Here is a 26,752-nt window from a genome sequence, read left to right as displayed (position 1 = left end):
GATTTCCCCGCCTAATTTAAGGGGGAAAAAAGTGTGTGTTATACGCCGATAAATACGGCCTTTTCTTTCTCAGGCCTTGTGATATTTCTCTTCCATGTGGTGCCATTGCTGCCCGCATGAAATGGTAAGGGTTTTCTTTAAGTAACACTCTTTTATAATCAGCTGTCTGCTGGACATCTGTTTAATGAATAATTAGACTCGCTTGTAGTTGAATTCTTGTTAATTAGGATTTTGTCGTCTAAAATTTAGCTTTGCTCCTAAGACTTTCATTGGAGTGTATTCATTTTTTTGCGACATGATCCTGACTGAATTTTTTAGGACAAATACTTTTTGTTTGTGCAAATTAACAAATCTTGTTTGCAATCAATTGCCTGCATTTATAGCAGTATTTTTTAGTATAGCCTTCCACAGAAAATGTTTATTCTGAAAGCAAAGTAAAGGTTTTCTGACATCTGTTTATGCTGAATATAAAGAATTCATACATAAAACAATATTCCATATACACAACAAATCTTTATCCATCATCCGAAAGTGATTCAAAATAAACAATCAGCATATATACAAAGATCTTGATCCACCATCCAAATGTATTAACCACTTACCGACCAGCCGCTGTCATTATACTGCAACAGGTTGGCAAGATCACACAAGCCATCATAGCTGTATGTCGGCTCCTTTTAAGAGGGATAGCAGGCACAGGCATGCTGCGCTGCAGGGTGCCGATGCTTGCGACCAGTGGTCGCGATGACCACGAGCGATCACAGGGACGTATGTGTATATACACACCAATCCCGGTCCTGTTCTGAGAGATGCAGATCGTGAGTTCCTAATAGTTAGGAACCACAATCTGTCATCTCCTATAGTCCAATCCCCTCCCCCTACAATTAGCACACACAGGGAACACAGTTAACCCTTTATCACCCCAGGGTGTTAACCCCCCCCCCTTCCCTGCCAGTGACACTTATACAGTAATCCGTGCATTTTTATAGCACTGATTGCTGTATAATTGTCAATCGTCCCAAAAATGTGTACACCGTAATGTTGCAGTCACGATAAAAAATAAATAAAAATCACCATTACTAGTAAAAAAAAAAAAAAAAAAAAGCCATAAATCTATCCCCTATTTTGTAACACTATAACTTTTGCGCAAACCAATCAATGTTTATTGCAATTTTTATTATCAAAAATATGAAGAATACATATCGGCCTAAACTAAGAAATTTGCTTTTTTTTAAAAAAATAAATAAATAAATAAATTGGCGATTATTTATTATAGCAAAAAGTACAAAATATATTTTTGTTTATAGTACAAAAAATAAAAACTGCAGAGATGATCAAATACCACCAAAAGAAAGCTCTATTTGTGGGGAAAAACGGACATAAATTTTGTTTGGGTACAGCATTGCATGACCGCGCAATTGTCAGTTAGAGCGACGCAGTGCTGTATCGCAAAAAGTGCTCTGGTCATTGAGCAGCTAAATCAGTTGTTAAGGAAAAAGAAGACACTGCCAAACGTGCAACCACCTATAGGAAAGCAGCTCACCCTCTTGTCTGACTGTGTTTTAGGATAGTCCAGTTTAAGAGACTTGTTCTACCCTTACCTGAAACCCTCCTCATCCAGGTGGATATCCATCATGTATATACCCAAGGGAATAAGACACACTGGTGAAAGTTTTGTTTTAAAAGGTTTATTAGAGGATTTAAAAAAAAACATGCACTTATTAGACACTTCCGTGTACATGAACGTCAATGGGCATACAGCGAGATGGGTCCCTCCATGTGCATGGACATGGTGACATCACTAAGACCCTGCCCAACCACCTCCTGAACATAGTGGCTAAACACACAGGTGTTTGAGTTTTAATGATGTCACCATATCTGTGGACAATGAACAACCTATTTTGTTGTATGCCTGTTGGCATTCTTGTACACAAAAGTGTCTGCCAAGTGCATCCTTTGATATACCTTATAAGTGCTACTTTCACTGTTGTGCGTTTGCCTTATTTCCTTAGGCTGGTTTCACACGGGCAGTTTGATCAGGTCCAACTGTCAGTTTTTCAGGCGGACCTGATCAGACCAGCTTATTCTCTATAGAGCGGTGGAGGTCAGCAGACTTGCATCCGCTGAGACTCACTCCGATTCTGTCTGCCAAAAACAGACAGATGGGGATCCATTCCCCATCCTTCCGATGGCTTGACTGCAGTCAGTTTCCATCAGACTGCCATCTGCCTGCTCAGTGCGCACGATGGAGACCTCCCCCTGTGAAAGGGTCCTTAGGTGTATGCAGGATTTCCATCTGGGAGGTTTGATGATGATGATAGAGAGAGAGAGAGACACTGTCTGAAAGTGATTCAGAATAACTAATCCTTTTATGCATTGTCATCCTTTGAAACTGTACAGTTGCTTGTTTTGTATGAAGATGGAAATTTAAAGTAAAATAATTGCATAATATGGAGATCTCATCCTTGATAGATAGATAGATATATATATGAGATCGCCATATTATGCAATTATTTTACTTTAAATTCCCATCTTCATGCAAATCAAAACACACAACTGTACAATTTCAAGCATGACAATGCTTAAATGGATTAGATATTTTGAATCACTTTCAGACAGTGGCTCAAGATTTGTTAAATATATATATTTACACACACAGGTTTTGATCCATCATAAACCCTGCACCCCAATCATCAAACCTCCCTGATGGAAATCCTGCATACACCTAAGGACCCTTTCACAGGGGGTTGTCTCCGTTATATATATATATCTCATGTAGATATATGAATTGTATGTGTTCACATTATATTAACCACTTAAGGACCAAGCCCCTGTCTGAGATTTGTTTACAAGTTAAAAACTGTGCTTACGGCTCCATTGCTACAAGTAACATAGACATAACCTCCAGCTTTGAGCAATACTACTACAAATTATACAACATTTCTCACTCCAAAACACGCCAGAACGCCATCAGAGACTTCCTGAAACAAGACGCCCCTAAACCAATATCTCAAGACATAGCTCTTACTCTTGAAAACCCCATCTCAGGGGAAGAACTCACGCAAGCAATCAAACAAATGAAGACAGGAAAGACCCCAGGCCCAGACGGCTTCACCACGGTATACTATAAAACACTCTCAATAACCCTCTTTTAACCGCTCCTCAACTCTATTATCTCATGGAGAACCCTCCACATCGCCTCTTAGAAGCTCACATAACTGTTCTACCAAAAGAAGGAAAAGACCACACCACAGTAGCTAACTATCGTCCAATCTCCCTGCTCAATTTAGATACCAAAATCCTGGCCAAAATCATATCTAACCGACTTATCCCACAACTTATCTCAACAGACCAAGTCGGTTTCATCCCTGGCTGAGAAGCCAGGGATAATACCATTAAGATCCATTCTTATCTAAACTCATCACACCATTGGTTACATGTAATTACTGTTTTGCTCGGACAAATCTGTTCATTGTTAATTTTTCCTTGTTTTTCCTCAATAAAAGCATTATGCAAAAAAAAAAAAAAAAAAAAAAAAAAAAACGTTTTTGGCTCGAAAATTACTTAGAGAGAAAAAAAATTATAATATCTGGCTTTTAATAAATCGGACACTTACCTATCCTGGAGTCCAGCGATGTCAGCATCGAAGCTGTTGTTTCCATCAGCTGTCGAGTGCTTTCCATCTCCATTGCGTTTAAGGGAATCCGGCAGTGTAGCCTTACGGCTTCACCCCGGGAACCCTACTGCGCATGTACGAGGCTCTACTCCTCTCTCCTACTGGCCCGGGGAAGGAGGAGGGAGCCTCGGTGGTGACGTCAATACCCACGGCTGATGCTCCCAGAAGTGGAAACAGGATACCTGTGAAAGACAGGTATCCTGTCCCCCCCCCGAAGAGAGGAGTACAATGAGCGGGAGTTCCACTTTTGGGGGGAACGCTACTTTAAAAAAATAAGACAGTAACAGTAAAGTTAGCCCAATTGTTTTTTTTTATATTGTGAAAGATAAATGTTACGCAGAGTAAATTGATACCCAACATGTCATGCTTCAAAATTGCGCCTGCTCGTTGAATAGCGACAAACTTTTACCCTTAAAAATCTCCATACGCAATGTTTAAAAAAAAAAAAAAATCTACAGGTTGCATGTTTTAAGTTACAGAGTAGATCTAGGGCTTAAATTATTACTTTTGCTCTAACGATCGCGGTGATACCTCACATGTGTGGTTTGAACACGGTTTTCATATGCGGGTGCTGCTCACGTATGCGTTTGCTTCTGCACGCGAGCTTGGGGGGGTGGGGGGGTTACAGAAAGCGTTTAAAAAAATAAATATGCATTTTCTTATTTTACCTTGTAATAAAAAAAAAAAAATCATGAAAGGACCTCTTGAATATGAGATCTGGGGTCAAAAAGACCTCAGATTTCATATTTACACTAAAACACAATAATAAAAAAAAAATTAAGAAAAAGTTGTTTAAAAAAAAAACAATAAATAAATAAAATAAAATATATCCTTAAGAGCTATGGGCGGAAGTGACATTTTGATGTCGCTTCCTCCCTGCAATGGTATGGAGACAGGTGGGGGCCCATCTTCCCCTCACTCGTCTCCATGCCTAACAGGGAGAAGGACCCGAATACCTCCGCTGCTGGAGGCGGCTCCGGTAAGCGGCAGAGGGCTCTGGGGCGTGGTGGGAGCTCCTCTCCCGCCGTCAATAAGAGTGATTTTGCAGAAAATCCAATGCAGATACCACTATTAGAAAGCTGACCTGCTGAAGAGGATACCGGAGTTATGGGAACTAGCTGCTGCCATAACGATATCCCTCTTCAAAGTACCAACGTATAACGATGGCGGCTGTAAGTGGTTAAAGTGATTGTAATGTCTTTTTTTTAAATAAAAATGTGTTATGCTTACCTGCTTTGTTGCAGTGGATTTGCACAGAGCAGCCTGCATCCTCCTCCTTGGGTCCCTCTTTGGTGCTCCTGGCCCCTCCCTCCTGTTGAGTGCCCCCACAGCAAGCGGCTTGCTATGGGGTCACCCGAGCCCAGACACAGCTCACTGTGTCCATTCAGACATGGAGCTGCTGCCCAACCTCGCTCCCTCCCTCTCCCAATTGGCTGGCTGGCTTTGACAGCAGCGGGAGTCAATGGTACAGCTGCTGTGTCTCAGCCAATTAGGAGGGAGAGTCGCAGACGGCCAAGACACTCGTGAACAGAGATGGGGCTCAGGTAGGTATTAGGTGCTGCTGCATGCCTAATATTTAAATTTATATGACATATATGGGGAGAAAAAGGCAGCAGTTTTATTATTTGTTTTCGGTGGGTGCAGCTTAATTTTTCTCAATAGATTTACTAACAATGTTGGCAGCCCTGGAACCAGATCAGCAGAATTCCCAAGAGAGATAAGAAAAATGTAAATGTAGATCTTTTATTGGCAAGATTTAATTTTTTTAATTGAAAAGCTTGTACAGTTTTCAATAATTTACTCAAAGGAAGGGGACAATACTTACCAAAAATGGATAAAAATGCATTTGTTGCATTAATGTTTACACAATTGTACAGAAATGTCTGGTTAAAACCTTGCGTGTTAGTAATGTTTTTTTCATTTTACATAAACATACATAAACAAATGAAGTACTTGCACCTCAAAACAGAGAGAGGTTAAATATTTTGATGAAGATATGTTTCCCCTCCAAGACCATACAGTTTTTTTGTTTTTCAAAAGTCATTTGCCTGTTCATTCACAATACACTGGATCATCCTACTTCATTAAGTACAAGGAAATGTTGCTACGTCACACATGATGGTAACTGGTCTTGGTGAGGAGGAGATAAAGTTAAAGCAACGTCGTAGGAAGATTGCTGTTTTGCCACCTAAGGCAAGTAGTTTTGGAATGTTTATATAAGTGACTGGATTGGCTAAACCGCTTTCCACATTTCAGACAGGCATAAGGTTTTTCACCTGTATGAACCCGGATGTGCTTTTTACAGTCTGTCAAAGTCAAGAAAGTCTTACAGCATATTTTACAGGCATATTTACGGGCACCCTCCACCACCAGCACATTATGCTCAGAGAGAGCTTTCTTACATTTGGAAAGGACATCTGCAGATGCCCTAGTCAACTGTGGTGGACCTTGCTGAGAAGCATTCCCATTGTCATAAGAGGAGTTTCCCCCATTCATCATCATTTGAGAACTGGAGGCGTTATCCTGTAGCTGAGTACTTCGTACAGACGTAACAATTGGCATTTTGGGGGCAATACGCCGATAATTTGGAAAGTTAAAAGCACGACCCCTTGCACTTCCCATGATAGACCTGGACATAGAGTGAAGCCCTAATCCAGACCTTGGGTAGTCCATTCCAAACGGGTCATTTCCACGGTAATTGGAGGACTGAACACAAGGAATACCCATATGGTCCTGCATAGGACGAGCAAAATGAGAATCTGGGCCATCACCGAAAGGATTATCCAAGTGAGACATAACATTGTTAGAATGACCACTGGGACCTACTTCTGGACTGACGAGGTAGGACACTTCTCCATCCATTCTACAGTCACTGGTTGTATTTGGAATGTTATCATCACAGTTTTGATTTAGGCTGAGGTTGCTGTTTCTGTTCTTGTTTAAAAAATTTGAAATGCTAAAAGAGGATTTGTGCTCTAAGTTGGGAGTCACATCTAAAATGTGAATATCTCCAACCCTGTCTGTACTAGACTGGGGATCAGAGAAACTGCGATCACTGCTTTCTGGACTCAGTTCAATTTTTTCTGCACCTGCAGTACCTTCAACTTCAACTGGCTCACTTCCTTCTGCTTGGGATGTGACATCACTCACCTCATCCTGAGGCTCAGGCGAGCTCAGTGGCTCAGATTTTACAATGACTCTCATGTGATCTTTTTCATCCACTGTAAGATCATGAGTCTCTGATGCATAAACTGTTTTCTCACAAGCAGATTCCTGATTGTAACTCGTTTCAACTCGAGTTGTCTGAGTTGCCATTGAGATAATGTTTTCTCCGCTGTTGTCAGACTGGCTTGGCACTTGTGTGTCTTCTTGGTTACCATATGACTGATCAAACATAAGTGTGCTATCCTCTTGGTTGTCTGGGGCAGAGTCAGCTTTCATAGCGTCCGTAATTTTAAGGGAATCAGGGGAAAAATATTCTTCACGAGAATTACCCATGGATTGTACACTTTCATTGGTGACATCGGTAATGAGACACTCATCAATAGAGGCCCTCATGCGCTGCCTAGCCCTTTCTTCAGAAGACTGCTTTCTTTTGTGCAGTCGTCTTATAGGAAATGCGGCCCTTTGCTCCACTATGCTATTTCTTACAGAGGAACCCATTGAAGTCTGTTGCTGCTGGGCCTGTTCTTCATTGCTCTGACTTGAATTCAAAGCCGAACTTACAATGCTTAATCCCAGCTGCTGAAGCATGAAAGACCTTTGCATTCGTGCGCTTTGCTCCTGAACTCGGTCATTGGGGGAAGACACAGGCAATGTCCTTGTAGTCAGATAGTGCTTACACGCTTTCACAACAGAATTCAAATGGAGGTGAGATGCTGCCAGTAGCACATCCATCACGTTGCTTTCTCCAAGCATAAGAGTGGATGTATACATCATGTCAATAAGAGCAGCAAAGGCTTCAGATGTTACCACTTCACTGTCCAGCTGGATCATGTTCATGCTCTGGTCACTCTCTGCTACAGTAAACAGAGCTCGGAAATGAGTACTGCATGCTGCTAGTACAGAGCGGTGAGCTTTAAAATGCCGACTCCCAACAACTATGACACAGTCACAGAGCTGGCCTTGGAGGCGCTGGTAATTTAACTGTTGAAAGGTCTGCTCAAAGTGCCCAGGGAAATCCATGTTCCTAAGAGAAAGATAAAAAGGCAAATACCAAAGTAAATATACAGTCTGAGCACAATAAAAAAGGTTTATGTAATTTTAAATATAATATGCATTTTAGGCTTCATGTACATGGGACATTGTTCAACCTCCCCTGAATGATTTAACTTGACAGCTAGAAACCGGCGTCTAAAAAATGGCTGTTTAGCTGCGTTTGCGTCTAGAAGCGGTTTTGTTAAAATGAAATACGTCTGTAAATGAAACGCTGCTAAACACAAGTTAACGCGTTTAGCAGAGTTTCCAATCTGTTACAGGCATTTGGCATTTCAAATGCATCTGAACATCCGTCTGAACCCTTTTTTTGCATTCCAAAAAATGCTTCTAAACTCAACTGCCTAGAATGTCTATGTATACAGGGTCAGATAGGATAACAGAGGAGAGTTCAAGGGCAGCTGAAAAAAATGCCCAACTGTTCCTAAACGTCCCCTTACCAGCAGCAGTGTACATGACAATCCAGAAAACCTTGAAAAGCTCAGTTAAACTATTAACAAGATCACCAAAATGAATGATAAATACATGGCTACACTTGGAGAGTTGTTTAGTCATAAAAATTCAAACCAATGATAGCAGTATCTGAAGCGCACACCAGGGGTTGACAAATTTGCTTGGAATCTAGGAGCCAGCTAAAAAAAGTTAGGAGCCAGGTCCGTGACGGCGATCTGGACCTGTCCCTGGCCTGACATGGAGACGAGTGAGGGGAAGATAGCCCCAAGCCCCTCACCTGTCTCCAAGTCATTGCCCATAGCTCTTAGAGGGACACTTTATTTTTTTCAAATGACACATTTTTTTTAAATTGCATTTTAGTGTAAATATGAGATGTGAGGTCTCTCTGACCCCAGATCTCATATATAAAAGAGGACCTGTCATGCTTTTTTCTATTACAAGGGATTTTTACATTCCTTGTAATAGGAATAAAAGTGACACAAATTTTTTTATTTTTTTTTAAAAGAACAGTGAAAAAAATAAAAATAAAAGTTAAAATAATAAAAAAAAAATATTTTAAACGCGCCCTGTCCCGCCAAGCTTGCGTGCAGAAGCGAACGCATATATGAAAGTGGTGTTCAAACCACACATGTGAGGTATCGCTGCGATCGGTAGAGTGAGAGCAATAATTCTAGCCCCAGACCTCCTCTGTAACTTAAAAAGTGCAACCTGTAGAATTTTTTAAACGTCGCCTATGGAGATTTTAAAGGGTAAAAGTTTGTCGCCATTCCATGAGCGGGTGCAATTTTGAAGCATGACATGTTGGGTATCGATTTACTCGACGTAACATTATCTTTCACAATATAAAAAAAAATTGGGCTAACTTTACTGTTGTCTTATTTTTTTTTTTATTAAATACATTTTCCCCAAACAAGTGCGCTTGTAAGTCCGCTGTGCAAATACGGTGTGACAGACAGTATTGCAACGACCACCATTTTATTCTCTAGGGTGTTAGAATAAAATATATATATAATTTTTAGGGGTTCTGAGTAAAGGGGAGGAAGATAGGCTGGCAGGCAGGGGAATTAGCATTGCATCCATTAGCATTGCTGGTTGTAATTCCAACGGCCACCACAAGAGGGCGCCAGATTCCAGAAGGAACCATAGGATCGTAGAAGGCCTCAAAGCCGGGGGCTCAATTACCGGCCGCCGGCGGCGCGGCCCGACGTGATCGCGACGGGGGGGGTCCGCGGAGACAGCATACCCCCAGCTGTGCTGCCCCAGGTGCCAGGTTGCTAATTCTGGTCGCAAATGCGACCTGGCGCGCGGGTTTTGTCGAGCCCTGGCGCACACTATACAAAGGCCTCAACTTTGGTTTACCCTAAGAACTAAGCACACTCAACAGTCCAACGCAAGATCCCAAGTGGCCAATAAATTTGCTTGCATTGGACCATTAAATTATATGAGCAGAACTTAATTTCAGATTTTAGGGTGTCACCAAATATTTTGAATCTGAAGCTCTATTAAAATCATAATATGGCCAAGTTACACAACACAGGGTTCAGGAAACACATCTCTGCTGCTCTCCTACTGATCCTGTATATAATTTAATGCATTTTACCTTGTTCAGAAAGTGATAATACAGAACTCAGGCAGCGTGAACTTTAACCACTTCAACACCGGGCCTATTCTGGCACTTCTCTCCTACATGTAAAAATCATAATTTTTTTGCTAGAAAATTACTCAGAACCCCCAAACATTATATATGTTTTTGAGCAGACACCCTGGGGAATGAAATGGTGGTCATTACAACTTTTTATCTCGCACAGTATTTGCGCAATAATTTTTCAAATGCCCTTTTTTGGGGGAAAAAAAAAACAAAAAACGGTTTCATGAATTAAATAACAAAAACAGTAAAGTTAGCCCAATTTTTGTTTGTATAATGTGAAAGATGATGTTGCGCCGAGTAAATAGATCCCTAACATGTCACGCTTTAAAATTGCGCACACTCATGGAATGGCGCCAAAACTTCGGTACTTAAAAATGTCCATAGGCGACGCTTTGAATTTTTTTTTTACAGGTTATTAGTTTAGAGTTACAGAGGAGGTATAGTGCTAGAATTGTTGCACGCGCTCGGCTATACCTCACATGTGTGGTTTGAGGAGGTCGCCTATAAGAACGATCAAGCAGCGGAATGGACGATATGAGCGTTCTTATGGTGCACAGAATCGCCAGCTGGAAAGAATGATATCTGAATGATGCCTCTAGCTGCGGGCATCATTCAGATATCCCCACACGTCATTTGACTATGTGCGGTAGGGAAGTGGTAGTGCATTAAACCCCCATCAATAAAAACTATCAATAAATGGTGTAGTACATGCAGTTCATACTCAGTCACTATGAGATTAATTTTCTGCAAAAAACCTGGTTGATCCTGCTGCTCTCTATTTCCACTTTCTGTCCAAGTCCCCATTGCAGAGCAGTGTTGGCAGTTCTACACATATCCAGTTTTCAGTGTATTTTCTACCCCGAGCATTTCCTCCCTATCACATTTGAGCAGCCCATGCGACTATATGACTCACACATGTAGGCGTATCCACAGTGGTAAATGACAGTTAAACACAATGGGGATGGAAGGGGGGATTACATGTAGATTGATGGAGGCTTCATCTCCCTCTCATTAAGACACAGCCTGTAACCATGTTATTGCCAAAAAAATATTAAAGATTTAATTTCAAATAGTGTGTGTGTGTGTGTATATAATATAAATATATGCTGTTTTTTGACCATTTGAGAAGCAGTAGAGGACTAAAAGCTTCTCCTTCTTATGTTTCCCTGCACTCAGGCTGGGAAATATGACAGCTGTGTATCGATTAGGGAAAAACTTACTTAGATGATTTTTTTTATTAAAATAATTACAGTACCATCATCCACATGCAGAAAGAGATTGGATAACGTATATTAACAAGCGTGTGTGTTTAGGATCACTTAAAAGTGGTTGTAACCTTTACTAATTACAAATCATTTTTGATTTTGTATTTACTACATGCTTTCTTTTTTGTCTTTAGACCCCTTTCACACCAGGGCGTTTTGCAGGCGCTATAGCGTTAGAAATAGCGCCTGCAATCCACCCTAAAAAAGCTGCACCATTGTCTGTAGTGTAAAAGCCCGAGGGCTTTCACACTACAGCGGTGCGCTGGCAGCACGTCAGGGAAAAGTCCTGCCAGCAGCTTCTTTGGAGCGGTGTGTTTACCGCTCCTCCACCACTGCTCCCCATTGAAATCAAAGGGACAGCGCTGTAATACCGCTGGCAAAACGCCGCTATTGCGGCATATTGCCGGTGGTGTTAACCCTTTCTCGGCCACTAGCGGGGGGTAAAAGCACCCCGCTAGCGGTCGAAATGCGCCGCAAATCCGGCGGTAAAACGCTGCTAAAAATAGCGGCGTTTTACCGCCCACACTATGGGCGGTGTGGTGTGAAAGGGGTCTTAAACTTCCTTTCTTCACTTTCTTTTCTGCCATCTCCGGCTTCATTAGTGAAGGTCCGTGCATCACTGTAGCTTCCACAGTGGTGCACGGACCTGTTGGTGTGCATGTCCAGTGTTGGGAGCACCTACGCCATAACCGGAAGCAACATTTCTGCGTTTCCATAGCAATGGAAGGAAATCAGTCCTGGCAGCATTACGTAACTTCCCTCTCTTTCTCCAGCCCAGAGCAGTGGGTGGTTGAGAAGAGCAGCTGGAGGGGGCGTGGCTTTCATCTGACTATGGAAGATACCGGCATGCTGCACTCTAGCAGAGCACCTCTATCTTTAACGGAAGGACACAAGATGTAAACGGACCACAGTAGCATGGACTGGCAGCCATGCTTAGCATGGTCAGTTTACTATAAGGAGGAGGAGACACAGGCAGGATCAACCAGGACATTGGCAAGCAGAAATGTAGGAAAATTTATTGTAGATAAAAAGTAGCGCACTTACATGTAAGTCGAATGTATACAGCATGTATAAAAAGAGCATAAAAAGCCGGCCGGCAAACAGGAGCCCGTCCTCCTCTCCTACAACGTGGTGGCGTCACTGCGTGCCTTCCCAGACGCGTTTCGTCATACCTGACGTTGTCAATGGGGAACCCATTATGGTTATATATGGTTCCCCATTGACAACGTCAGGTATGACGAAACGCGTCTGGGAAGGGTACGCAGTGACGCCACCACGTTGTAGGAGAGGAGGACGGGCTCCTGTTTGCCGGCCGGCTTTTTATGCTCTTTTTATACATGTTGTATACATTCGACTTACATGTAAGTGCGCTACTTTTTATCTACAATAAATTGTCTCAACAATATTACGCTATGTTGGTTCCTTCTTTTCTCTTGGAGCCACTGAGTACCATTTTTGGGATCATGGAATAGAATATTCTCGTAAGAATGCTGTTGTAATGCGGAGAGCTGACCCATTATAAGGAGGATTATTTTGGTGTGATCTACGATCTAATTATAACGCTCCAACTCATATACCCTCTGGTAAGCGCACTCACTATATGGTGACGGGCACTTGTGCGCATTTGAGTGTGTTCAATCACTGTGGTGTCTCCATTTAAGAATACAATTGCTGATCATATGGACTCATTCATGAACTTTCTATGAACGGATTTTTTTTAATTGTTATTTTTTATGCATTTTCTGATTTTTATGCACTTGAGGTGTTTTTGATTGTATCAATTATTTACATATTAATTATTTATATTTTTTTTTTTTTATTCCTTTCTTAGTATTGGTTAGAGGGTTGGAGCAGCTTTTTGTATTTTTGCATTATTGTTGGGTGTTTGTATCACATTTATTGCTGCTATATTACACATTGTTAGTTTGCTTTTTACTGTTTTCACCCAAGCGCGGTTTATCTTTTTCCTTAGAAATGTAGGAAAAACATTAAGAAGCACATGTAAACTGATCACTCATCAGGTCCAGACCAATAATTTATTGCCTGGACCTGTTGATTTGTCCATTGGTCGGAACCAACTTCCTATGCCTGTGTAATGTAAACATAGGCACAGGAAGTGATGCAATCTCCCATATATATATATATATATATATATATATATATATATATATATATATATATACACATACACATACATATATACACATACACACACACACAATTATTATAATAAAAAATCCAAGAATAGTAGTTTTATTCTATTTTACTGTATGTTATTCTATACTGTAATGTTTTACTGTTACTTTGCCGGTATGTCTTACTGTTTTACTTACTGTGATTAATTAACCTTTGTTTGCTTTTTTTTTTTTTATATATAAAAGTGTAAATTTGCTGTCCCCGCAAAATAACTCAACACGCAGCCATTAAGGTCTAAACTGCTGGCAACAAAAGAGTACAACCCAGAGTAAAAATGTCCAAATTGGGCCTAAAGTGTCAATATTTTGTGTGGCCACCATTTTCCAGCACTGCCTTAACCCTCTTGGACATAGAGTTCACCAACGCTTCACAGGTTGCCACTGGAGTTCTTTGACTCCTCCATGATGAGCTGGTGGGTTAGAGACCTTGCGCCCCTCCACCTTCCATTTGAGGATGCCCCACAGATGCGCAATATGATTTAGGTCTGGAGACTTGCTTGGCCAGTCCATTACTTTTACCCTTAGCTTCTATAGTAAGGCAGTGGTATTCTTGGAGGTGTGTTTGGTGTCAATCTGGTAAAATACTTCCCTGCGGCCCAGTCTCCGAAGGGAGGGGATCATGCTCTGCTCTAGTATGTCACCGTACATGTTGGCATTCATGGTTCCCTCAATGAACTGTAGCTCCCCATTGCCGGCAGAACTCATGCCACCCCAGACCATGACACGCCCACCACCATGCTTGACTGTAGGCAAGACACATTTGTCTTTGTACTCCTCAGCTGGTTGTCGGCGCACAAGCGTGACACCATCTGAACCAAATAAGTTTATCTTTATAGTTCCAGCAATCCATGACCTTAAGTCTTCTTGTCTTCAGCAAACAGTTTGCGGGCTGTCTTGTGCATCATCTTTAGAAGAGACTCCCTTCTGGGATGACAATCATGCAGACCCATTTGATGCAGGTTGCAGTGTATGGTCTGAGCACCGACAGGCTGACCCCCCCCCCCACACACACACACACACACACACACACACACACCTCTGCAGCAATCAAATATGTATTTCCCAAAGACAACCTCTGGATATGACGCTGAGCACGTGCACTCAACTTCTTTGGTCGACCCTGGTGAGGCCTGTTGTGAGCGGAACCTGTCCTGTTAAACGACTGTATGATCTTGGCTACCGTACTGCAGCTCAGTTTCAGGGTCTTGGCAATCTTCTTATAGCCTATGCCATTTTTACGTAAAGCAATCTTTTTTTTTTTTCAGATCCAGAGAGTTCTTTGCCATAAGAAGACATGTTGAACTTCCGAACTTCCAGCGACCAGTATGAGAGCGATGGCTTCACATTTACACCTGAGACCTTGTAACACTAAACAAGTCACAAACAAGACACTGGAAGGGAAATGGGCTAATTGCACCCAATGCTTCGGGGTGTATTGACTTTTGTTCCCAGCGGTTTAGACATTAATGGCTGTATATTGAGTTATTTTGAGGGGACAGCAAATTTACACTGATATACAAGCTGTACACTCGCTACTTTAGCAAAGTGTCATTTCTTCAGTGTTTTTTGTAAATATAATAATATAAATAAAAATATGTGAGGGGTGTATTCACTTTTGTGAGCAGCTTAATATCCTGAGGATGTCATATGATGCCCAGTCAGGATATTGAAACCACTTTACCGCCGTCATTCTGCTATATGATAGCGGCAGGTGGTTAAAGGCCAGAGGCAAGATCTAGAGTCGAATAGACCCCAAAATTTTCAAAAAATAAAAAAGGAGTACCTGTCACTACCTCTTGCTATCATAGGGGATATTTGCACTGCCTGGGATTGAAAAAAATTAAAATAATCAAAATATATTATTTAAAAAAGTGTGTTTTTTGTGCAAATTCAAAATTTCCCCAAAGAATTGCCTTTGAAAAAAATCGCTCCGCAAATATGTTGCGAAAAAAAAAAAATGCCACCATTTTAATCTGTAGAGCCCCTGCTTTCAAAAAAATATACATGTTTGGGGGGTTTCAAAGTAATTTTCTAGCAAAGAAAAAATTATGTTTCATGTAACAAAAAGTGTCAGAAAGGGCTTGGTCTTCAAGTGGTTAGAAGAGAGGGTGGTGTGTGGCAAAAGCTTCTAATGTTGGGCATGAAATGACAGAACTCTTCAAACCCCCCCCCCCAAAGGCCCCCCCTTTTTGGAAATTAGACACCCCAAGCTATTTGCTGAAAGGCATGTTGAGTCCATTGAATATTTTATATTTTGCCAGAAGTTTTGGGAAATTTAATTAATTGTTTTACACAAATTTGTCACCAAATGATATATTGCTCACACATGGCACAGGTATATGTGAAATTGCACCCCAAAATACATTCTACCGCTTCTCCCGAGTACAAGGATACCACATCTGAGACTTTTTGGGAGCCTAGCCGCGTACAGGACTCCAAAAACCAATCATCGCCTTCAGGCTTTCTAAGGGCGTAAAATGTTGATTTTACTCCTCACTCCCCATCACAGTTTAGGAGGCCCTGAAATGCCAAGACACCCCCCAAAATTACCCCTTTTCAGGAAGTAAACACCCCAAAGTATTTGCTAAGAGCCATTGTGGGTATTTTGCCACAATGTGGGTATTTGTTTTGAAAAATTAAGAAAGAAAAAAAAAAAATTTTTTAATCAAAACTTTGTGACAAAAAGGGAGATCTGCAAAATACTCAACATGCCTCTCAGCAAATAGATTGGGGTGTCTACTTTCCAAAATGGGGGGGTGCCAGCTTGGCATTTCATGGCCTGCGAAACTGATTGGTAGTGAGGAGTCCTGAAGGCAGTGATTAGATATTCAGGATCCTGTATGTGGATGGGTATCGGGTACATTGTACCCCTACACCCATTCACAAAAAAAAAAAAAAATATATATATATATATATAAAAAAAAAAAAAAAAGTGCCCCACGATGACCATTCATCTTCGATCACAGCATCTGATGAGTGCCGTAAACAGGTCACCCGCCCCCCTCTGATGTTACGTGAGGTCGCATGATGTCAGAAGGGGGCAGGGTCACCAGTTTACATCATCGGGTGGCCCCACCCTCAAGCCTGCAGTCAGCGGGAGCCTCCCATGGAGGCAGTTTTTTCTTTTCTTCTGGTTGTTGGATGCTGTGATCGAAGAGGAATGGACAACGCGGGACTGTCTACTGTCATTGTTATGCTCTCTTGTTCCCCTCCCACCCTTTTCCTGTAGGCTGGCAGGTTGCATGCTCGGATAAGGGTCTAGTATGGATTTTGGGGGGACTCCTATGTAATTTTTTTGTTAATTTTGGTTCTGGGTTCCCCTTAAAATCCCTATCAGGCCGATTTTTTTTTTGGGGGGGCCTACGCAATTTTTAATTTTTTTATTTTGGTGCGGGGTTCCCCTTAATATCCATACCAGACCCAAAGATTCTTTTTATTTTTTCATCTATATTGCCTGGATCCGACAATTCATTACAGCCACGAGCAGTTTTGAATTACATTTTTTCCTTTAGAAATGTAATTTTGCTGTGGCACGGTTATAAACACGGGAAAGATGCGCTACTTTACAGACATTTAATTTTATTGTTTCACTTCAAGCATTATTAACCACTTCAGCCCTGGAAGATTTGGCTGCTCAATGACCAGGCCATTTTTTTTTCAATACGACACTGCGTTGTTTTAACTGGCAATTGCGCGGTCGTACGACGATGTATCCAAACAAAATTGACATTCTTTTTTCCCCCCCCCACACAAAGCTTTCTTTTGGTGGTACTTGATAATCTCTGAGGTTTTTATTTTTTGCGCTATAAAAAAAAAAAAAAAAAAACTGACAATCTTTGCTATGCATACTAGCTCATTATGACTGTCTTGCAGGTTTCTCTTCCCCCCGTGGGTTTACAACCACTTTAAGAGTTCCAACAGGTAATATAACATGACTGATCCCACATCAACCAAAGGATTAGCATTTAATCCAACAGAAATCCCCAACATGCAGCCATGGCCAAACATTTTGCGAATGGACACAAATATTACTATTTCACAAAGTCTGCTTCCTCAGTTTTTATGATGGTAATTTGCATATATATACTCCAGAATGTTATTAAGAGTGATCAGATGAATTGCAATGTCCTTCTTTGCCATGAAAATGAACTGAATAACATAAAAAACATTGCCACTGCAATTGTGAAGAAGGCTTCACATCTGTCCATTGAGGTGCCACCACAACTCACACACAGTGCACCACAACACAAAGCGAGCTGTGCATTAACGTGTTGTAGTAACATGTCGTAAAATGCAAATTTTTCAACAAAGCAATTGTGTTAACTCATCCAAATGCCAAGCAATTAAAGTGGAGTTCCACTCAAAAATGGATCTTCCGCTTTAAGTGAAGGTTACCCCCTGACATGCCACATTTGGCATATCATTTTTTTTTGGGGGGCGTGGATACCCACTTTAGGGGCATCCAGCTTCCACTTCCTCCGGGGGCTCCGCGGAGCTGGAAGGAAGTTCACCTCTCCCCCCTTCCTCCTTGCAATCTTTTGGGACAGGTCCCAGAAGATTGCCCGGCTAATCACAGCGCGTGCCCGGCTGTGAAGCCACAGCCGGGCGCACAGTCACAATTCCAGCGCCGAGGAGGGGGAAGAGGAGCGGGCTTCGTTCGCCGCATCGTGGGACAGGTGTGTGTCCGATTATTAAAAGTCAGCAGCTACACTTTTTGTAGCTGCTGACTTTTATATGGGTGGAACTCCGCTTTAAAGCTGTATGACAAAACTACTAAATAAATTTAACAAAAGACAGCAAACATGATTATTCATAGGATCCAATTATGATCTTAGACTCAAGAATCACCTTTAATAAGGTTTATAAATAGAACCATATTGGCAGTTATTTAAAGGAGTTGTAAAGGCAGCCGGGTTTTTTAGGTTAATGCATTCTATGCATTAAGATAAAACCTGTGTGTAGCAGCCCCCCAGCACCCCCTAATTATCCACCTGATAATTAGGGGGGTGCTGTTGGATCATTGCCTTTGCCTGATTGAAGGTTCTAAGTTAAGTTCGCCCTTCTAAAAAAGTAATAAATGCATATCTTTTTACAGGTGAAGAAAAAATGCATTTATTTTTTTACTATGAGCCTGTAAAGCATTGCACCCAGGATAAGCAGATCACGGGTGCAATCTCAGGCTCCTGCAGACTGTCAGTGTAGCTGTCTGCACGTGCCTTGTACAGGCAGGCAGTTGCTGAATAACAGGAAGAATCGAACAACTAGATTGCTCATCAGCTCCCTGGTAGTTCATTGAGAACTACAAACTGAGAGCCGCAAAGGCTGATGGTAGTTGTAGTTCTCGCACTCACAGAACTCTGTGAATGAAGGATGTGGCCAGGTGAGCAGAGCCCCGCACAGTTGCGTGTTTTTGTGACATCAGGTGCGAGGAGAGGATTCCTGGCCTGCTGTCCCGACGGGGACTGGAGTTGAGGGGGCTGCTCATTTAGTAACATGTTACACCCTGGATAGCGGACATTACAAAAGGTGAACTTATCCTTTAATACAATTTCAATTTAGCTTTAATATCTCTTTAAAAAGTTTGTTTAGGCCAGTGACGTGACTGCTGCATGCACTGGAATATATTGTTGTGGCTGTAGCTACAAATGGTCCTGTTTTTCCAGCAGCAGCACAAGCCACTTCATGTCTACTTCCAGCTGGAAAGGCGCAGGGAGCCTATAGCTATAGATTCTGGCAGTAATCGCATGGCAAAAATCCAACAGGCTGGTTGTACTCAAGTCAATCGATGGATCAACTTGGGTACAATCAGCATGCCCATACATGGCTCGGTAGTCTGTAACCGACTAACACTTTCGACACATGTACTGGCTTCTCCACCATTAAGAAGATGGCTTGTATTTGTATCAATGAATACAAGGCTTCTTCTGATTGGCTGAGGTGGAAATAATGCCGTCAACTGCCCCCTCTCCACCTCAGTCAGGGAAAAACCATGTAGTAGAAGGGCCTGCCTGATTGCATACAAATTGAAACTCCTAAGGTTTGACCTCATATTATATAGTTTTGGAAAATCTGAAGGAAATAAAAACCACAGAAAATCTGATAGTATGAATGGGGCTTAAGTCTGACTATCTTTATAACTAGGACCAGAAGGGAAGTTGTCCGTTTCCTGCTGGAACACAGCACCACTTACTCTATGTAACTAATGACATTACAATCCATTACAGCACACCCAGCAACCACATCTTTCCATAATGGAAATAGTTTGGGACAGATTGGCCAAGAAAACTACTCAAAGTGATGGTTTATCTTCAAGTAGAATTACAGCTATCCTATCATGAAACTTAGCCCTGGTTTGAAATCATGCTGCTTCCGTAGATGTCAGATTGTGCATCACTGTAAACCCATGGTGCGCCAGCAAGGCACAATATGACAAATACGGTGTCCCTTATAGTTAACAAAAAAAAAAAAAAAACACCTTAAGGGCCCATTTAATGTTGCATCTAAACACACACGTGTCGTGGTTCATCAAAATCGTGCTTGTTCACACCTCAGCACAATTTTTAAAAATACATGTCCATGCCTTTTAGTGCACTGGGAAGCCCTTTGAGGTCACGGAGAGTGCATCAGAATGCTTTGATGCGCTAGTAACAGGTATGAAGTCTTGGCCAATGTCTGCTAGCTCTGCCCTATACACTCAAAATTCTGAATACAACAGTACATCAGTGCAACAGCTATTGAGAAATGCACCTCTATGCACACAGATCTAAATGGGCCCATAAAGTTGTTGAGCGCATCAAAAACCAATGAATCTGTGTCAACTGTAAAAATGCCTCTTACATTGGCACCAATAAAGCAATCTTTTGTGGTGATGTTCACAGTGCCATCCTTACAGACAGCTTTAAAAAAAAAAAAAAAAAAATAAAAAAATAAAAAAATAAAATGGGACCATGATGCGGGCTTCTTTGCCAACTGATACTGGAATGATGCAGCCACCATCAAATAGAAGGTCCATCACAGCTCAAGGAACCCTTACTTGGCAATCTCTGGAAGAAACCTGGTTGAAAATGTCTCGTCTACACAATAGGTTACTAAAACATTGATACTTCCCACCCATTTATAAAAAATAAAAAAAACACACACACACACACACACACCTTGAGTGCCCATTTTAGGGCTGCAACTAACGATTATTTTCCTAATCGATTAGATCAGATAAGAACCTTAAAAAACGTGGTGTATAATTAAGTTAATATGTAAAGTTTAAGATAGAGATATTTATGAATAAAAATATCTCTATCTATGCAGTGGTAAATATAAATAGCCAACTATATGGTTTTAATAAAAATTAAAAGACTGATTTTCAGACAGAGCTGTAATATATTATGTATGACAGACTCCCTTGTCATAGGCAGGTGGCTTGAGAAAAAGCTACCTGTGCCTGCTGTCACTTATGCTGGTCATACAATAACAATGTCTTCTAGGGATGAAACAACTAATCGATTAATCGACAATTAATCGATTACTATTTTCATAATCGATTAATCGGCCAGTAACATAATGGGGTTAAAAAAAAAAAAGAAACTAAAATGAGCCCTTTATAGTACAAAAATATAATCACTACTGTAAATATTACTTTCACTGTTCTACAGTGAAAAATTGAACCCCTTCCAGTAGTGATTATCTGCTTTTTTTGTACTATAAAGGGCTAATTTTAGTCTTTTTAACTCCATTATGTTGCTACACGTCTTAGGCCTGGTTCACATCTATAGGTTTATTGGTGCTATTTGCAGAAACGCCCTACAGTTCGTTTACATGGTTTCCTATGGGACACGTTCACATCTGTGCTTTTTTTCAGCCGCTGCATATTTGGAAAGGGTCAGGGACTTTTAACGCAAAACTGTACTTTTTTTGGTTCAATATACTTCAATGGAGAAGCTGCAGAAAAGAATGTAATACGTTTTTGCAGCAATTTGTGTTTTTTAATCTGCCCAAAAAACGCAAATTGCAGTAAAATCATGTGCGCAAAAATCAAAATGCACAGCAAAAAGCACTGCAGAAACAGATCAAAAGCTAAAACTCCATAGGTGTGTACCGAGCCTTAGCTGGCCACACGGATCAATTTTCAGGTGAGAATATTCAGATGAAAAATCTTTGTACATTTGCTGAATGAAAGAATTTTGTTTGAAATTTTCACTTAATTTCTGAACAAAAACCACATACACTGTCTGAAAAATCCTTTGACCGAGAAGTTTTCTATTATTTCCAAATTTTCCTATCACTGTGGTTGAAAATGAACGTCAATTTGACCCACTTTTAATTTAAGGTTATTATCCGATTAATCGAAACAATAATCGGCCAACAAATCGATTATGAAAATAATCGTTAGGTGCAGCCCTAATGTCTTCCTTCATTAAAAAAAAAAAAAAGTTAATGTTAAGAACATTTGTTCGATTTTCTAATCATTAGTGGCATCAAATCGATGTTCGTTTTACTCCACAATGACTGGCAAATTCTAAGGAGCAGAATAGAAAACTTCTTGGTCACAGGAATTCATACAGAAATTACATTCATTTTAAAACTGAATATTAAAAGTGACATTTTCAAACGACATTCTTTCATTCCGTGAATGTACAAAGATTTTTCCTATGAATATTCTCGTCTGAAAATCGAAACATGAATGGAAAGCATAAGGCTCGGTTTTTGCTTTTGATCCGTTTCTGCTGTGCTTTTTGCTGTACGTATTTGCACATGCGATTTTTCTGGGATTTGCTTTTTTTATGCTTTTTTTGGCCAATTTGTTGTTGGGCAGATTAAAAATGCAAATTGTGGCAAAAACACACCACATGCTTTTCTGCAACTTCTCCATTGGAGTCTATTGAACAAAAAAAGCACTCGACCCTTTCCAAATACACAACGGCTGAAAAGAAAGCATAGATAACATGTCCCATATGAAACCACGCAAATTAATTGTAGTGCGTTTCTGCAAAAAGCACCAGAAAAATACAGACGCAAACCAGGCCTAAGTAGTTTAGTAGCAGCAGCATGCTTTATTTTTTGGATCACCTGTCACCATGAAGTAAAAAAAAATGAAAATTAGCCCTTTATAGTACAAAAAGAGCAGATAAATCGTTACTATAAAAAGGTGTTCATTTCCACTGTGAAACGCTGAAAGAAGTAATAATATATATATATATATATATATATATATATATATATATATATATATATATATATATATATATATATATATATATATATATATATATTATTTATTTTTTTTTTTTTTTCACCTTCACTAACTAGGAGTGAGACATGAAGGGCGGAGATATACCTCTTTTATATAAAGTTTTCATGGATATTAGAAAATGTATATTGCTGATTGGCTCCCACTGTGTCCAATCACTGGCACTCGCACGTACCCAAAAACCATGTGGTGGGCAGTCCCAAACTGGTTAAAGCGATTTTTTTTTTTTTTAAACAAACATGTTATACTTACCTGCTCTGTGTAATGATTTTGCACAGAGCAGCCCCGATCCCCCTCTTCTGGGGTCCCCCACCAATGCTTCTGGCTCCTCCTGCCTTCAAAGTACCCTTATAGCAAGCTGCATAGTAGCGTGCCCCAATAGCAAGGTTAAAAAAACAAAACAAAAAAAAAAACCCTTCTACCTCGAGACCCCTTTCACACTGGGACGCTTTGCAGGCACTACAGCGCTAAAAATAATGACTGCAAAGTGCCCTGAAAGAGCCTCTGTTTCTACAATGTGAAAGCCCCGAGGGCTTTCACACTGGAGCGGTGCGTTGGCAGGACGCAAAAAAAAAAGTCCTGCTAGCAGCATCTTTGAAATCAATGGGGCAGCAAGGCTATACTGCTGGCATAGCGCTGCTGTAGCAACGCTTTGCGGTGGTTTTAACCCTTTCGCGGCTGGTTTTTTAACCCTATATTGGCCACTAGCAGGGGGTAAAAGCACCCAGCTAACGGCCAAATAGTTCATGCAAAATTGACGGTAAAGCGCCGCTTTACCGCCGACGCACCCACCTCCCCACCGTGAAAGGGGCCTTGGAACCACTCACTTCCTGGCCAGGAATACATGTCCCATGAGGCATTGCTCCTCACACATTCACAAGTTCTTAGGCACTTATTGACAGACATGTATGGAGTATGTACTGCGCTGTTTGTGTGCTGCACTGTATTTACCTGATATGTAAACAAATAATGCATTCTGCATGCAGGCCAACTAATCGGCTGGCCGATTAACAAAAATAAATAAAAAATAGATGTCAACTACTGTAATAATCCATTAGTTGTCGATTAGTTGTTTTGGCCCTAGCCCATTTACACTGTTGCATATCAACACACATATTCAGACATGCTAAAACACTTGTGTTGTGGTTTGTCAGAACAGCATTTGTTTGCATTTCAGGTGCGTTTTGAAAAAATATACAACTGTGCCTTTTAGTGCATAGGCCCTTGGAGGTCAAAGGCAGTGTATCAAAAGGTTTTTTTGATGCATTGCTAAGGCCTCCTTCACATGGGAGGTAATGACGCGTACACCTGTTATTACCCACAGGGGCATGTACAGGTGTTCCATGCATCTTCATCCAGGCAGTGCAAATATCTTGTCAGCACACCACAGATATGTGACAAAGTCTAAAAACTTTTTTTACACATATATATATATATATATATATATATATATATATATATATATATATATATATATATATATATATATATATATATATATATATATATATATATATATATATATATAGATAGATAGAGGGGGGGGGTCACATCATAGCTAGGAAGATCACATCACAGCAAAGAAGTGCAACATTTCTGAGCTGTGTAGGACCCCTTTGTTAGGCACGTGATCACAAAGGGGTCCTGTGCGGTTCTGAAATGTTACACTTCCTTGCTGTAATGTGATCTTTATTCAAGAAAAAAAATAAAAAAATCCCACACACCTTTGAACTTTAAAGATCCAAAACGCGCTGGAAAATATTTATGCTATTCTACACATATTCCAAGCTGGTTGTTGCTGCAGCACCCATTACTTCAAGAGCCTGTTCTGGGAACATGCGTGATGAATACAGACAATCCCCTGTCAAAGTGATACTAAACCCAGGACCCTGCATTTACCATATCTTATCTCCCACAGTACATAGAAACCTAATTATTTTAGTAAATATAAACTACTTGTGACCTTTTCTCATCAGCAGTATGTTGCAGTCTTGCGACTTCTATCAGTGTCTAGCCAAGCACTGGTTAAAGCTTGTAGGAGGAGTTTTCTGACTGTCCTATGAGACTGCAACACCCCTGACCCTCTGTCAGGACAGTGCTGATTGGCCCTATGCTGGTTACAGGCATCCTCCCAACGCAAAATAAAAGTAAATAAACAACCTCTGTAGCAATACACACCAAACCGGGTATGTGCAGCCTAACATCCCGTTTTATCAGGACATTATTAGGGCAAAGTGGAAGGAGGGGAGCATCAGAGAGACAGGATTGAACAGCCTTTTTACACAATGCAGAGGATTAACCCACAGTGAGTATAACAAGCATGTTTTTACGGTTGTGGGTTTAGTAACTTTTTAATGTCGACTGGGACTCAACAGCAGCACAGACGCAGCTCCCAATCGGACATCTGTGTGGTTCTATGGCCCTGCCACAAGCAGGACTGCCTGTACATCCCCGAGAGGGTAAACACAGCCCTTCACATTAGTATCCCCCATGTGATTGAAGCCCAACAGGTATTAGTAACAAGCCACAGGCAAGGTCTTTTAACATTATCAAATTAAAAAACATTGGAAATGTATGTTGACACAACAACGCACCTAAAAAGAAACACATTTCCATAAATGGATCCTTAAAGTTGTTAAAGAGGAGGGCCACCTTAAAAAAAAAAAATTTAAAAAAGTCAGCAGCTACAAATACTGCAGCTGCTGACTTTTAATAAATGGACACTTACCTGTCCAGGGTGCCCGCGATGTCGGCAGCAGATGATGAGCAATCGCTCGTATCTCGGCTGTCCCCGCCACCATCCTCAGTCAGGGAATCGGGAAGTGATTCCGGCTCCCTACTTCACATGTGCAAGTCGCACTGCGCGTCTTTGCTGGTCCCTGTTGTGTTTTGGGAACTGTGTGTTTCCCAGAACACAACGGGGAGGGGGGTGGTTATCTGCAGCTATTCCTGGAAGTGGGTGCAAATACCTGGATTATACGAGTATCTGCACCCCCCTGAAAGGTTCCAATTGTGGCACCGGAGGGGGGAAGCCAATGAGTGGAAGATCCACTTTAGGGTGGAACTCCGCTTTAAGTGCATCAAAGGTTGCGAGGAGTATTCTGAACAGGGATAAGCATAACCTAGTACAGGGGTGAGCAAAGTGCAGCCCTCTAGCTGTTGTGGAACTACATGTCCCATGATGCATTGCAAGGTTACTAGCCACAAGCATGACTCGCAGAGGCATGATGGGACTTGTAGTTCTGCAACAGCTTACCCACCAGCTAACCCAGAGCCCCTGCTGTGTAGGAAAACTTCTATGTAGAATGCTTTCATATGGGGGACATTTCTTCCTCTCCACAGATATAAAGTAGAGATAGGAGAAGTCCATTGTATCCCATCCATCCAGGATGACACGTGACCCTCTGCCACCACACACAGGCCTCCTGGAATGAGATGTGGTGATACCCAGGCTCCCCTTACTATTCAGGGCCTTCCCAGTGCCAAGATACCCCAGACATAAACAGGCATGCACTACATACATGTACATAGGGGTACTGGAAACACACGGAGCAGGGGGGAGCTGTCACTCGGCCTCTTCTCCCCTCACCTGGCCCCCAGGCCTCGGTCACACAGCGGCCTCTTTGTGTCTGACGGCTCCCCCGGGGTGCTGGTGCTCTTGGCCTCCTCCTCCGGCTACCGGACGTGACGAGCAGACCGGGGGGCGGATGAGGAGACAGCAGACAGAGGGGGCGGGGGAGGAGTGAACACTGGCAGACGGCTGTCACCTCCTCTCACAGTCCCCGCGCTGACTACCAGCGCCGCGCTACGATTGGCCAGTCCCCCCCCCCCCCTTCCGGTTCTGTGATTGGTCGTTTTCTGTGGCTGCCTGCGGTCGTATTTATGTGGCGTGTTATTTGTGCCAGTGAGACGATAACAAGTCGTGTGTGCGAATAACACACACACACACACACGGCCCTCCATTCACTTCTCAGAAATGTCTTTCTCCGCCCAAGTTCTAGTCTCGTGCCCGCGCAGCAATGACACACGCACGAGCTTCCCCATTCAATGGAGGGA

General features: G+C 41.5%; 1 protein-coding gene across 2 annotated transcripts; it reads right to left on the bottom strand.

Annotated features, from left to right (window-relative positions):
• Nucleotides 1-5,405: 5,405 nt before the first annotated feature.
• ZBTB5 (zinc finger and BTB domain containing 5) lies at nt 5,406-26,471 on the bottom strand. 2 transcript variants are annotated; one of them, XM_077475361.1, is made up of 2 exons: nt 26,286-26,471; nt 5,406-7,865 (listed from the first exon to the last, which is right to left on the bottom strand). In XM_077475361.1, the coding sequence occupies exon 2, from the start codon at nt 7,859-7,861 to the stop codon at nt 5,828-5,830; it is 2,034 nt and encodes a 677-aa protein (XP_077331487.1). In that variant the 5' UTR covers nt 7,862-7,865; nt 26,286-26,471; the 3' UTR covers nt 5,406-5,827. The 2 variants fall into 2 exon arrangements, with proteins under 2 accessions (XP_077331487.1, XP_077331486.1); XM_077475360.1 differs by having other exon boundaries at nt 26,218-26,470.
• Between the last annotated feature and the right edge of the window lie 281 nt (nt 26,472-26,752).

The sequence above is a fragment of the Lithobates pipiens genome, unplaced genomic scaffold, assembly GCF_037356315.1.
Source record: "Lithobates pipiens isolate NorthernLeopardFrog02 unplaced genomic scaffold, aLitPip1_a1.2 Scaffold_13, whole genome shotgun sequence".
NCBI classification, from domain to species: Eukaryota; Metazoa; Chordata; class Amphibia; order Anura; family Ranidae; genus Lithobates; species Lithobates pipiens.
This window is presented reverse-complemented; position numbering and strand designations above follow the sequence as displayed.